Source organism: Ananas comosus, linkage group 24, assembly GCF_001540865.1.
Source record: "Ananas comosus cultivar F153 linkage group 24, ASM154086v1, whole genome shotgun sequence".
Lineage (NCBI taxonomy): Eukaryota > Viridiplantae > Streptophyta > Magnoliopsida > Poales > Bromeliaceae > Ananas > Ananas comosus.
Window position 1 is genome coordinate 7,557,939 of NC_033644.1, and position 14,746 is coordinate 7,572,684.

The window sequence follows — 14,746 nt, forward strand, 5'->3', positions numbered from 1 at the left end:
ATAATAATATATATTTAAATGTAAATAATATAAATTTTGCTAAAAAATTATTATATTTTTTATAGGAATGAAATCTAATAAAATTCTCACTGGTAGTTAATATATTTTAAGAAATAAAATTTTCTACCCTACATAATTTATTTTTATTGTTAAAAAAATATATGTATTTATTAAAAAATTAAAATATTTATCATTATACATTACATATACATAAAGAAATAAAAATTATATATATTTTTTAGTAGGATATATTATAGACTCACGTGAAACACGCGTCTATGGCATGTCTATATCGAACACACGCTTCATACATAACATATGAATAACTCTACATAACATAAGTAGACAATTGATACGTAGTATTGAGTCCAAACATGATAGGCTTCTCCGCAGAACTAAAAATAATTTCGTACAAAAAAGAAAAAAAGGCTAAATTACATAAAATTTTTCTGTCAAGATCTAATTTTTTACTTTTCTCACTGTCATTTTAAAACCTACACTTTGCTCCATTATAAAATGAAAAATATTCACTTCGCTCCTTACCGTTAGTAATCCGTTAGGGTTTCATTTATTTTATGCCAAAAATATCCTCAATTTTCTCTCCTGTGAACATGGTGAATATGATGAGGGGCAAAATAGTGAGAGATAAAATAGTCATTTTATCATCACAGTTCACACAGTACCCCTGTGAATATTTTTCATTTTAAAGGGGGCAAAGTGCAAGTTTTTAAATGACAGGAAGGAAAAGTATAAAATCGATTTTTGACAGGAGAGTTTTCTGTAATTTAGCCAAAAAAAAATGATAAACTCTATGCGAAAAAAATGTTATTTTCACTCACAATCATAAAATCTGAAAGGAAAAAAAAGAGATCGACGTTGCGAAAATTGTCGAAGACAAAGTTGATCTTTTTCTGAAAAAAAAAACCATGCCAAAAGTGATAAAGAAAAAAAAACAATTTTATTGTGAATGACACAATTAAACTACAGGTTCTTGTAACATACAAAATACTAGCTTCACAAGAAATGGAATTAATTGGTTCATGAGCTAAAAGCAAGGTAGAAGATGCATTAATTATAACCCACCACGCATTTAATTGCTCTGCGTGTTAATTAGTTCCAGCACTGATGCCATGTCCCACATTTTCATCACCTCTGAAAAAGACAAAAATAAATAAATAAATAAATAAAGAAAAAAATAATACATTTGAACAAAAATTAAACAATGATAACCAAATATTGGGTTGTTAATTTTGGTTTGATGCCAAATATAATGATTGCAAATAAGAACTCCATCTCTAGTTAACGTAAAATATTAGTTGTGTTGTCGATCATGGCGATACTTTTTATGAAGGTACGTAGTATATATGTATATATATTTTGAATCCTTGTTCACAAGTTGGCATCATCGTGATCGACAACAAAACTAATATTTCTACGACATAACTTGAACACATGATATAGTACTTATACGGTTTGTCATTCTATGACTTAAAGTATAAAGTTAGTATTTTGGTAGTTTCTATTTTGATCTTCTATGACTAAAAATCTATCATTAAAAAGGGTTTCTAAGGTACTAAATTTATAAAGGGTTTCTGTATATGGGTGGTGAAATTAGGCTTGTCACGACGAGCGTGAATATGCAGAGGAGGTTAGGGGCCAAATTAAGTGAAAAAAAAACTGGTATATGTCAATAATTAACGGTGCAATTAACCCTACAGGTTAAGGAGTTGATTGTAAAGTAGGAAAAAAAAAAGAAAATTAGAGACCAAAATAAAAAAATCGTATAAAAGTTGGTAACCCATGGTGCAATTATCATAAAATTATAGTGTAGCAAAATCTTATACTTTGAACACCAATATAGCATATTACAAATATATATATACTATGCCACGGGTAGGGGTGTCAACGAAACCGAATACGAGCGAACTGGGGTAGGCTAACGAGGTGAACACGAGCTGGCTCGTTAAAAAATCGAGCCGAAAAACTCAACTCGTGTTCAGTTCGTTACCAAACACAAGCTGACTCACCAACAATAAGTTAGAAGGGTACTAGAAAAGATGTATACAGTTATAAGATTTTATTCATTAGATCAAAGTCTAATGGTTGAAACTTTACATATAAATAAGTTTTTTTATAATTAAGTTAGATTAAAAGTCAAATTATAAAAATATGTATTATATATATAAAATTATTTATTTATATTATATAAATATAAAATATATGTATTCGAATTGTTATTGAGCCGAACACAAGTGAGCCGATCCCGATTCATGATCGGCTCGTTGAAAAATTCAGCTCATATTCGGCTTGTTTACTAAAAAGCTAATCTCAAATTCATTTCGAGCCGAACACAAGCTGGGCGAGCTGGATTGCCGCCCCTCGCTACGATTGTTTAAAGTTACTCTCAAAAGAAGTGTTAGGGTGCTTCTAAGTAATTCATCTACTTTTAAGGGTGCTTAATATATAGTCTCATCTATTTTATACTTTAAAGGTCAAAAATGTATTAATAGCCTCTTACTTTTAGCATTTTGGAAATATGCTCCTCAACTCCTCTTTTTTTTTTCTAGTAACTTCCAAACCTATAATTATTTTGGGTCAGCTATTTTATTTAACTGAAAAAACGAATATACTAAGTTTAACAGCTCTATTTGATTAAAAATTTTGATACTTCTGTCAACTAATTAATAGTTATTGATTGTCACACTTTATAAAAATATGAAAAATTAAATCACTAACTGAATTACTATTACATTTAATAAAATTTCTAGATTATTTGAATGAAATACTAGAGATAAAATAATCAGAAGTTAAGTGAGTGTAAACAAAAAAAAAAAAAATAAGAGTAATGTTTTCTCTACATTGATTATTTAGTCAGTAAATTTTCTCATTAAAAATTTGATTAGATAAAATGTTGTTTATTTGTTTTTTTTGAGAGATAATGTTGTTTATTTGTTAATATTTATATTTGTATATATTTTGGCGTTCCTCATGATTGAGTCTCTCAACTTTTATTTAAAATTCATTTTGATTTTTAAATCTTTAAACTAAAATTTAACACTTGAACCGCTCAGTTTCTAATTAGAGTAAAAGATGGAATACAATCGTAGTTATTAAAATATAAGAGGACCAAAATTAAGAATTTGTTCTGCATGAAGGTACCTAAGTAATTTTATCTTATTTTCTTTTTACAATTGATTAAAAAAAAACTAAAACCCTTTAAATGTTTAAACTCGAGCTTGAATTTAACGTTTTCCTTAATTTTTTTTTAAAATTTTTTTCGAAAGTAAACCATTCTAGTTAGTTAAAAATTTTATTAAATTTAATAACTCTGTTAATAGTTAACCATTAGTTGTTCGAGTTTTATTCGCTACGAGATATTTAGGCTAATTTAATAAAATGTTGACAAATTTTTTTTTATTTGTTTGACTAAACTACTTAATTTTATAAATTTGATAGTTCAAATACTCTGAAGAAATAAAAACGTTCAAGTAGGTGGTTACAATTGAGGGGTCTCCGTACATTTTTTATCTATTTAAAGAGCAATGCTAGAGCTGCAACCCATTTTCGATTGTACTTTTTTTTTTTTTTTTTTTGAGAAACAGATAACATGCTATCGCTTCATTTCATTTAGATAGCGAACTTAGCTACACGATAAGATAATCAAGCATCGGCAAACTAAAGAAGAGAAGAGAAAGGAACCAAGGGGGAGGAATATAAAATCTTCTGGGGAAGAGCGAAAAAGACAACAAAAAAAGACATCCCGCCGAAGGTCCTTAGGGGTAGGTACTACACTGAACCTAATTTGTCAGATCTCGAGCGTTTCGGACAGCTTGTAACATTTGCTGTTGTGAGTGTTTTAACTTTTGAAAGATACGCCTATCTTCCATCCATATCACTTTTTTTTTTCTTTTTTCTTTTTTCTTTTTTCGATGCTAAGATCCAAAAGAGTTAGTAATAGGCAAAACCCCTTGGATAAGCAATTGTAGAGATTACAACCCCTTTGCGTTGGGTTGTAGGCCTAGCATTTCTCTTTAATATTAGAATATATGAGATAATTTTATTTTTAAAATCATGAATTTATCCTCATAAAGTTTAAATTATTTAATATATTCCTCTAAAAGTACAAAATATATATGCAAATTTATTTATATGGTTGATTACATTTACTTGACCCTTAATTTCTTTTCTATTAAAACTATTTTGCCCTTACAAACGATGGTTTTCAAATAAAAAAAATTGCTTCAGGATTTAAAATGTAGGGTTTATATATAAGAAAAATTAACATAAAACATGGGGTAATTTTAAATGTACCCATCAAAAGTTATAAAATATCATAAATACTCATGAATATCATATTTACCATTATAAATTAATGAATTATATCAAAAGAGCACTCCATCGATCACATTGATTAAGAGGTCTAGAATAAATTGCTCTTAGGTATACCTAATTATAAATAATTTTATGGTATTATGTGAGTTTAATAAATTTATTTTCCATGAAAAAATAGCTTGTTTTCCTTTTTAATTTTTTGGTTTTAGTTTATGAATGCCTTTTTGTCTACTTAAGTTTATTATTTTTAGTTCAATACCATATGGAACTCATGTAGATCAGAATTAAAAATTAATTAAAATTATAGTTATATTATACTTTTTTGTTTACTATTTGTGCAGTTTAGTTTATTTTAATTAAGTAGTTCTATTTAGTATAATTTAATTTTATTTATAATGTTTTTAATCAAAAGATCTTTAAGTTTATTAAAAAGGTATAGATAATAGATGATGGATGAAATAAGAATTACATTTAATTTTAGATGGATTTTTGTCAATATAGACATTAATTTATTGTAGTGTTTTGTGATGTCCCAACTTCTCAGGGAGTCATCCATCATAGAACTACTCTCGTCCTAGCACACTTAACTTTCTTACTCTCTTGGGCCAAGCCACCACCTAAAATACTTAAGCCGGATTAAGAGTTTTAGCCCTATTATATCTTATATATAGGACTATTCTCCCCCCTTTAAGCCCTGACGTTCTCATCAGTCCAAACTCACAAAAATATCAGGCGATGTGAGACTCGTCTCGCTAGTCTAAACCGACCTTGTGAGGGAGCCATGCTCTACTCAGAACAGTAAACAGCATAAGAGTCTCACTCTCCCCACTGTATAATTCTAGCTCAGCCGAGATTCATCTCATACTTTCGATTGGTAATTGGCTCTGATACCAACTGTGATGCCCCAACTTCTCAGGGGGTCACCCATTATAGGGCTACTCCTGTCCTATCGTGCTTAATTCTTTTAACCTTTTGGGAAAAATCACCACCCAAAATATTTAAGCCAGATTAAGAGTTTTAACCCTATTATATCTTATATATATGACTATTTTGGATCTCACATTTTTCTAAGTTAGAGAAGTATTTTTGATATTTACATTTTTAGATGAGTTTTTGTTTAATTAAAAATTGGAGGAAGGGTGCGTATGAAATTAACCCTGAAAACAATGGGAATGCAAATTATGAATTTTGTAGAAATCAAATTTCATAATTTTATTACATAACTTACCTAGGGATTAGGGGTTCTCAAACTCACCTTAAATTAGCCATTAAAAATTATCATTTCGAAACCACTTAAATTCTAAACAAATAATATAAAAAAATTACTGACCGTCCCTGACGCATGTGGTAAAGGGCTTGGTGGTTGGTACCCGAGGTCCCGAGTTCGAATCCTAGTTGATTTACACTTTCAGCTAAGTTTATTTCTAAATGAAATAAACGAAGCGGATAGTATGCTACCTATTTCTTAAAAAAAAATGATGTAAAAAAATTATGTATTTACAAAGTTGAAACATTCTAAATCATATTTAATAATACCAATCATTGACTCAGATATATGCCTCATCATTAAAAAAAATAATACAGAAATAAACTATCTCTTTACTTTTGGAAGTATTGTGGCTTTAGTCAATACAAACTATATAAACAATTACGGTAAAAGCATATATAACTAATAACTTATCTAAATTATGAACAATTTTGAATCAGTTATCGACCTTTCAAATTTTTGATTTTACTATCCATCCTTTCATTTTGTTTGATTTGAATTAGTCAACGATATTTTTCGACTTCAAAATTTAAGCTTATTACTTAAATAAATTTATAATTACGAGAATTACATAAAGTGCACTAATTAAATCTATACAGATAAATGACACATTTAAAATTTGATGTCAAACTACTATTGTTGACTTAAATTAAATAAATTGAAAAGCTCGGATAGGAAAACTAAAATTTTAAAATAGTAGCTAGTCAATCCAAAATGATCCATAATTTATATAAGTTCTATATGTTTTTACTAGATAATTAGTTCCCATCTAAAGATGAGAAATGCTTAGAATCCCAATATATTATTGATAGATTGGCATACACATATGAAAGGATTAGGATTTAATATTTATGCATAATCATAGTGCTTAGGATTTAATAATGGAATTTTCTGTTTGGCAAGCTAGTCTACTATACTATTAATAGCACCAATGACTTGGTGCTAGTATATTTTCGGCCCTTGGGTGAAGACATGAGCGGTTAAGGTGATAGTAACCTTCTACAGTTGAGTGAGTGGTTAGTTGAATTGTATGATCTAACGGATGAAAATGGTCAAAGGAATAGATCGAACAGCAGAAAATTCGGTAGTACCATGCACTTTGTGCCGTTGATAGCATAGTAACGGGACTCAGGTTTAGTAATTAATATTTAGACTATAATAATAATGTTACCATATTATCGTCGGTATATATTGTAGGGTACATTTTAGGGCCCTCGTAGCAGAACTCTTTACTAAAGATTTGAGCATGACTATAAGTTAATGAGGAAATAATAACAATGCAATGTACTACTGTTCCTAGTGCTCAGAGCATCATTTGGGAGGAGACAATGTGGGGAGATGACATATAGGTCAGACACCGGAGTAGCTACAATATGCCTACAACCCTACACACACATAAAAATCTTCCACTGTTGAATCATTTGCGATCCCAGCTCCGTCTGCACATGACAAAGTGCTCTTTTTTTGGGGACCGCGCCATGTGCCAAATTCCAATCATCTCCTCTCAATGCTAACCCCTTTTGCTAGAAAACAAATGATGGTGACATATGAAACCGACCTTTCCTTACCAAACGACTGGCTTTCAATTGGAAGACAGAATTGATCTTAACCATTGCATTTTATTTTTTGATCCCCCGTCAGACCATTGGTATTGTTGAACAGACGGTATTTGAGACTACTAATGTGCAGATTTTCGAAGAAAGAAGATGAATCAAAGTATAGCTGCTGCGCTCAAACTGGGCGCAAAAGACCAACTAGATTGAACAACGATTGGAGTGGAGAACACGATTGCGTTATGAGGTCGCAAGTGAGTAGATCTAGCAAGTTCGAGTAAACACAGTCTCCCTAAAATTAGTTCAAATTCTCACATGTTTCTACAATACGATCTTGTTTATCTTGTTCAATTTGCATTGGAAGTTCATATGTGGTAACGATGCTTGTGTTGGTGCAAGCGATGGAGGAGGTGTTGGAATTAGAGTTGGCGTTGATCATGTTAATGTTTGATTTGACTTGCAGTTTGCTATTAACTTCTGCTTTTTACTGTCTTATTATTTCAGTCTAACTTTATCTATTCTATTCAGTTGGCAGATAAATAGTTTTGTCTGGTAAATTTGTAAATACATCTTGTTAATGTATAGTAGAAGAACTTTTATTTTGGGGGAGAGGATCCTCCTCTCTTCCAGCTCTTGCTCAAAATAAATAAACATACTCCTGAGTGTTTGATGGATTGTGAAATAGTTCAATTAATTTAAAATAGATTGATCCCTAATCTTACCTAATGTATAGTTTTGTATTCTATTGATTCATTTTCATCTAATATCTCTAAATTCCAAGTAGGATATTACTACATAAACTAATGAGCCAACAGAGTTTTCGGTTAATTAGCAGATAAACCTAGCTACACATGATTATATTGCAAGAAATAAAGGTTGCATTTGGTTTGCACTATAAAACATTATCAAGAACAAAAGAATTTTTAAGGATTTGATTCTACTCATTCTATTATTAAGAATATGGCATTTTAGTATTTGGTTCTTATAGTTATATTATTTGGGATCACCGAAAATATAAAATTGATGCGTTTATTTTGTTAATTAATTTTAGGTAATGTTATCTTTTCTTTTCAACAATCATCAGGAATCTATTTTTAAATTACTGTGACGCCCCAACATTTCAAGAGATCATCTATCCTAGGACTACTTCCGTCCTAGCATGCTTAACTTTCTTAACCCTTTAGACCTAGCTATCATCCAAAATGCTTAAGTCGGGTTAATAGTTTTAGTCCTATTATATCTTATATATAGGACTATCTGGGGTCTCAGATTCTCCCCTCCTTTAAGTCCTGACGTTCTCGTCAGATTCAGACTCATTAGTAGCAGGCGATGTGATCGACTCATCTCACTAACCTAAACCGACTTTGTAGGGGATCCTGCATGCTCTACCCACAACAGTCAACAGCATGAGAGTCTTGCTCTCGCCGCTGTATAACCTTGGCTCAGCTGAGACTCATCTTATACTTCCGGCTGGTAATTGTCTCTGATACCAATTGTGACGCCCTAACTTCTCAGGGGTCACCCATCCTAGAACTACTCCCGTCCTAGTACGCTTAACTTTCTTAACCTCTTGGGCCTAGCCATCACCCAAAATATTTAAGTTGGGTTAAGACTTTTAGCCTTGTTATATCTTTTATATATATAGGACTATCTGAGGTCTCATACTAAAAGAGTTTAGCTTAGAAAGAAAGAGATTTATTAAGGTCAAAGGCAAAGAAAGAGAGAGAGAGAAAGAGAGAGAAAGAGTTGAGATTAGAAGAAAGGGCAACAAAAAAGAGAGAGGGCTAGGTTTTAGGTTAGCATTATAGAAAGATAAAGAGAGAAGGAAAGCTTAGCTTAGAGAGAGAGAGAGAGGGAAAGATTTGAGATTAGAGGGGGAACGAGAGTTGATATAGGAAGGAAAGAGAGAGCACTAGTTAGAGAGAGACTATAATCAGAGAAATTGAAAGAGAGAGATAGATGAGGTTATAGAGAATAGAGGAAAATAGTGGGTGATGGAGGTGGTGAGGGAAAAAAAATAGTGGGTTAGATTAGAAATTTTATAATTATCTTAATTTATTAATATGAGGATACCTACCCTTTTCCAAAAGAATGAGATTATTCTCAAAAAGTGAATCTCACTTCCAACTACATCTAATATTATCGATCGAATTATTTAGTGTATTTAGCCAAATAGTTAAATATTTATATGTTGGATTATCAAAAATCTTTAAAAAAGATAAACGCGAAATCACAAATTGCAATTCATCGTAAGTGCGATGATTATTACACAATTAAATGATATGGGTTTTGAGTTTACGAAAATTACAAGCTGAAAATAGAAAGTTTTAAATTTGCGAATGGTTAGAAGACTTACCTGACCATCATCGGTATCCCCTTAAGACTACGCCCTCCGTTGAGCTGTTCAGGGTGGATCTTCTTCCTCATCATCTTCCTCATCACCTAATATAAATAAATAAGTTAGTGAATGATTTTATACACCAAAACTAGGAGATTAATTTTAGAACAATAAAAAACACCAAAAGAAAGGAGGGGGGGATATGCTTGTGACCATCTTCAAACCTTTCTTAACACTCAAACTTTTTCTTAAAATATAAATAATTTAAAAGAATTGTTTAAACCCGTCGATGATGAGGTGTAACATTTGCAGCTCATTTTGAGTGTAGAAATAATATTTCTCAAGTGGTATGAGCAATATTGCGACCTATACACGCAAAAATAGGTATAAATATGACAGTTTCACCATTCAAAGGTCAAAATTTTCACACCATACTTGCTAATCATTTTCACCGGTTGTGACAACTGACAAGTCATTTTTATATTATACATTTGATTACTAGCTTACTTCGTAAATCGAAACTTAGTTACTTATTATCCAAGCACTATTAATCAATTAATCTTATCTTTCATATATAACTTTCGAAAGCAAAAAATCTTTATCTTTCATAGAGAAGAGAAAAAGTCTAAAATGTAGTCTTGAATTCCATTGTCACCAATGTTCTGAAAGCAAATCCAATAATTAGACTGCTGAAAGGAGGGGGTGTAAAGATTGAGATGATTATAATGTCATACTTAAGCCACATCGATCACACTATATTCCAAACCAATAATAAAAAAAATTTAAAATAAAATTACAATATTTTTTTAAAAAAATAATGATAGAATTGGTGATCCCGAAAATAATTTGATTAGTTAAAAAAATAGATAATATGTTGTAAATATTACATTTTAGACTTTTTCGTAAAGGCCAAATATTTATTCGGAATCTAATCTGGTCAACCTATACGACAAAATTCGGGGCTCTCCACTCCAAAAATGATTAGGATTAAGCCCTAAGGGGTTTCATACCTTTCTTATCGATTTTTTATATATTTCTTATCCGATAACGGCGGCGCTAACAAAAAATAAATACAGAAATCACGTATTAAAATTAAAAAAAAAAAGGATAAATCATAGGAAAATCACTTTAAGTTTTTCCTTCTTAAAATTTCTATTATAAAAAATTATTTTTTTTATTTTTTTTCTCCCCTTAAATTAAGATCATTTTCTCTCCGTGGAGAGGGTGTGTGAAAAGAGAGTGGAGAAATATACATACTCGCTGCAGTTTCCTTTTGGTCGAAGAAGCTGCCTGGAGGGGCTTCTCCTCTTTCTTCTTGCTCTGCTTCTTGTCTGCGCAACACGCGTCCTTTGAGATTCCCTCCGGCGAATCGTCGTCATCATCTCCGTTGACACTCTCCCTCGCCGGACCGTCCACGAAAAGCGCGTCTGCGGCGAAGAGATCGGCGAGCGTCGTCCTCGGCTTCTCCGCAGCCACCTCTTCCTCCGTTTCCAGAAGCGGCTTCTCCTGAAGCTTCGTCGCATCCTCCCCAGCCTCTGCTCTGAGCACCACCACCTCCGTCAGCATCTCCTTGCCATCTGTAAATTGTTTTACATGGTATCAGAGCGGCGCTTCGAAATTAGTTTTATTTAGAACCTGTTTGGCTAAAAAGAAATTATGACAAAAGTATATAGAGAGATACGTGTTTTCGGAGTAGAGCTAGAATACTTGTAAAAGTATCACCCAAGTGATACTTTTGTGTTTTTAGTTCTTGGATGGAGAGATGTGAGGTTGAGATGATGGTGGTAGGTGGTGGTAAGTGGAATAGTGTTTGATCTAAAGGCTATTAGTAATCAAAAAGTAGATCAAATGGTTAAAAACACACAAATATCACTTAGGTGATATTTGTAAAAGTATTCTAGCCCTACTTGTGTTTTCGTCGTTCAGTGATATATATTGCAGAAATTATATCTTAATCGACTAATTATGGGTAAAAAACAAATGGAAAATTTTTGGGCTTTACCTTTTCACTCCATTTAAGGCAATACACCCACAATCTCAAATGGAGCCTTAAATAAATTTCGACTTTTCTGCAACTACGTACGCATATAGAAAAATTCTGTACATTAGACTATTACAATCCATATAAGACAAAACACATTCGGATGGTTTACGTCAAATGGACAGTGCGTTCATCCAGTGTGCGTTATTTTTTTTTTTATTTTGTCTGCATAGTTTGCACTCAATCTATGCTTATTGAAAACATGTTGAGACTTTTTAAAAAAAGTTTAATGGGGGACATGAAAACATAAAAAATAGGGCTTTTTTTGTAATTAGCCCCCTAAAAAAAATTTATTTTAAAAATAGTCTCAGCAAATTTAAATTTGCAAAAATGGTCCTGATCTTGCCATGCAGGCGCTACATCAACGCCACGTAGACGGATTGAGGTATTAAGTTGAATACGGTGAATCATTCACCGTGTTCAAACACTCGTGTTCTATATTTATCTTTTTCATAATACGTATATTTTTTTCTTTCTCTTTTCTTTCCCTACACACGGTGAACTATTCACCGTGTTTAGATACAATGAATGATTTACCGTGTTTAACTTAACTATCTGGCCCAGCCCAGCCCGCATAGCGCTGACGTAGCGCCTACGTGACAGGGCCAGGGTCAGGACCATTTTTTGAAATTTAAATTTGCTAGGGCTATTTTTAAAATATTTTTTTTCATGGGGCTAATTGCCAAAAAGCTCTAAAAAATAAAAACAACATAGTTAAACATGCATAATTTTTGAAAATTAAGTATAAGCAGTGTCTCTATCAGATAATTATAGGTTGTTTCACATCACCTGTTGGTGACTTCATGTTGAACGAGGCAGCAGGTGGTTTATTAGCTGCTACTACAAGCACTGTAGCTCCAGGAACTTCATGATAATTTTCCGCTCCTGATCCCTTCTCTTCCTGATCTAATTTCATCTCTTCTTCAGGGGCGAGAAGAGGGTAGCGGTGGCCGAATGTGCCGATCGCAAGGATCCCGTTGAACAGCACGTCGTGGAGCAGCAAGGCTTCAGTGTCGCGCTCCGTGACGCTCTCGCGTATTCTCTCTTCCTTCTCTTCTACCGCTTCGACAGAGAAAACATCTGGAATATCATGAACAAGTAACAATATGGTAGTGTGTGTATATATATGAGGCTCAATTAGCTAGTATACGAAAGAAAAAAAACAATTACAAAGAGATATAGCACGAGAATCACCTTTTCTTTGGAGAATGTGGCTATAGTTTGCAATATTGTTGTGGTGAAATATCTTGTTCAACCAATTAAAGGCCTGCTACGTACCATGAAATAATGTAGCGTAATGAACCATGTATATATATATATATATATATATATATAAATATATGATCACAAGAAATAAGCAAGTATAATTAGTTAAACTGTGGAACAATTAACCCGAGGTCTCATTAGATAGAATTGTTTAGATCATTTACACTGATCAACATTAGTTTCTGCTGAAGTGTGAGTGAAATTTAAATATAAATCCAACATGTAGCTAGAGTTGAAATAAATGAAAGAGAATTAAATGATATCAATTTAAGAATCTGAAAAGATTCCAACCCTCTCTCTCTCTCTCTCTCTATATATATATATATATATGAAACATCCGCTTTAATTCGATGATTAATATTGTATAGAAAAATGATAGTTTACATTCAACAAAAGAGATTGAGAGGCTGATTCGAATTTATAATTTTTTGCTTAGATAAAAATAAAAGAATTATTTGCTCTAACACTTTACGCTTTGAGAGGAAATTTCATAGATACCTTACAAATCTCTAGTCTCTAAAACATTATAATTCAGAGAGCTTGTTCACTCACCTTCATGATTTTCTCTCACTAGAATGAACTGGTCAGTAAAGAACTTAGGCAGAAGTGAGCAAGCCAGGTAAAGAGAGTAGGAATATAAGGCTAAAGGCATAAAATAATATGGAGGAGGTGGCCAAAACCCATGAAAGGGTTTTATAAAGGAGTACACATGCATGTATACACATGTATATAACAAGAATTGTACACGCATGGTCCCCCCGGGCTCAAAGGGGCCGAGCTTAATTTGGTCGGGTCCGGTTTGGCTTGATTGTACTCGATTGGATTCCTTGGCCTATGGCTAAGTGGGGAGTCCTTGTTTGGTTTCGATCCAAAGTAGTTCGTGGTCACATAATGGACAGGTCACCACCCAGCAAGGATGTCAATGGATATGGATATCCGAAATATTATCCGAATCCGAATCCGAACGGAGTGGGTTTATCTGAACTAAACGGATATGGATTCAGTTATAGATATGGAAAATAAAAACCCGACGAATATATATACAAGAATGGATTTTGTATTTACCCTACCCGAACCCGAACCCGAACCTGAATAAATTATATATATATATATATATATATATAATTTATTTATTTATATAATATATAAAATATTTAATAATTTTTGTCCATTGGATCTCCATCAAACGGTATGCAATAGACACTTTATCTTTCAAAATCCAAATTGTATGGCATGAATTTTTAATGTTGTATTTGATAGTATTTTAAAAATTTTAATTTTACTATAATATATTTTAAAATATGGTAAAGAGAAATTATTATTTCGGGTTTCGGGTTTTTGGTCGCGGTCGGATATGGATATGAATTTTTAAAACCCGCTGTGTTCGGATCCAGATTCAAGTTTCAATTCGGTTTTCGGGTTCGGGTTCGGATTTTTGAAAATCTGATCCAAATCCGATCCGTTGACATCCCTACCACCTAGGTGCAGGCCTTTATGTCATGTGGTGTGGTCCTTCAGGTAGGTGTAAGCTCAAGCATACCTAACTATAGCAACTTATCAGATCGCTTTACTAAGTTGCATGTGCTCTTTGAGACTAGGAGATTTGCGTTATATGCGATGCATTCTATATGGGGTTGGGCGAGGATGGGGTAGGGGATTAAGCTTCTGATTCTAAAAAGTGTATATCCTACATCCTCACTGTTAGCTCTCACAATGTGAAGAAATTGTTGTATGCCCCCATTGCTTCCAAACACTTGTGCACTGTTCCATTTTTCAGGAGTAATCCAGGTACTAAATGATGCGGCTAATTTAGCGTTAGAATTCATGGAGAAGTTTGGCCTAATCAAGTTGCACCAAAAATTAAACTCAACAATTTTTACAAAAAGTTCAGAAAAATTTTAAATAACCATAACTTTTCATACGAGAGTTTGTTTTCAGCGCGTAATCCC

At 32.5% G+C, this 14,746-nt stretch overlaps 1 protein-coding gene across 4 annotated transcripts; it reads right to left on the reverse strand.

The window, feature by feature from the left end:
- On the reverse strand, positions 937-13,484 carry LOC109728829. 4 transcript variants are annotated; one of them, XM_020259362.1, is made up of 6 exons: positions 13,350-13,482; positions 12,726-12,798; positions 12,321-12,593; positions 10,748-11,067; positions 9,509-9,594; positions 937-1,152 (listed from the first exon to the last, which is right to left on the reverse strand). In XM_020259362.1, the coding sequence occupies exons 1-6, from the start codon at positions 13,353-13,355 to the stop codon at positions 1,107-1,109; spliced, it is 804 nt and encodes a 267-aa protein (XP_020114951.1). In that variant the 5' UTR covers positions 13,356-13,482; the 3' UTR covers positions 937-1,106. The 4 variants fall into 4 exon arrangements, with proteins under 4 accessions (XP_020114951.1, XP_020114950.1, XP_020114949.1 ...); XM_020259361.1 differs by having other exon boundaries at positions 12,321-12,611; XM_020259360.1 differs by lacking the exon at positions 12,726-12,798 and having other exon boundaries at positions 13,350-13,484.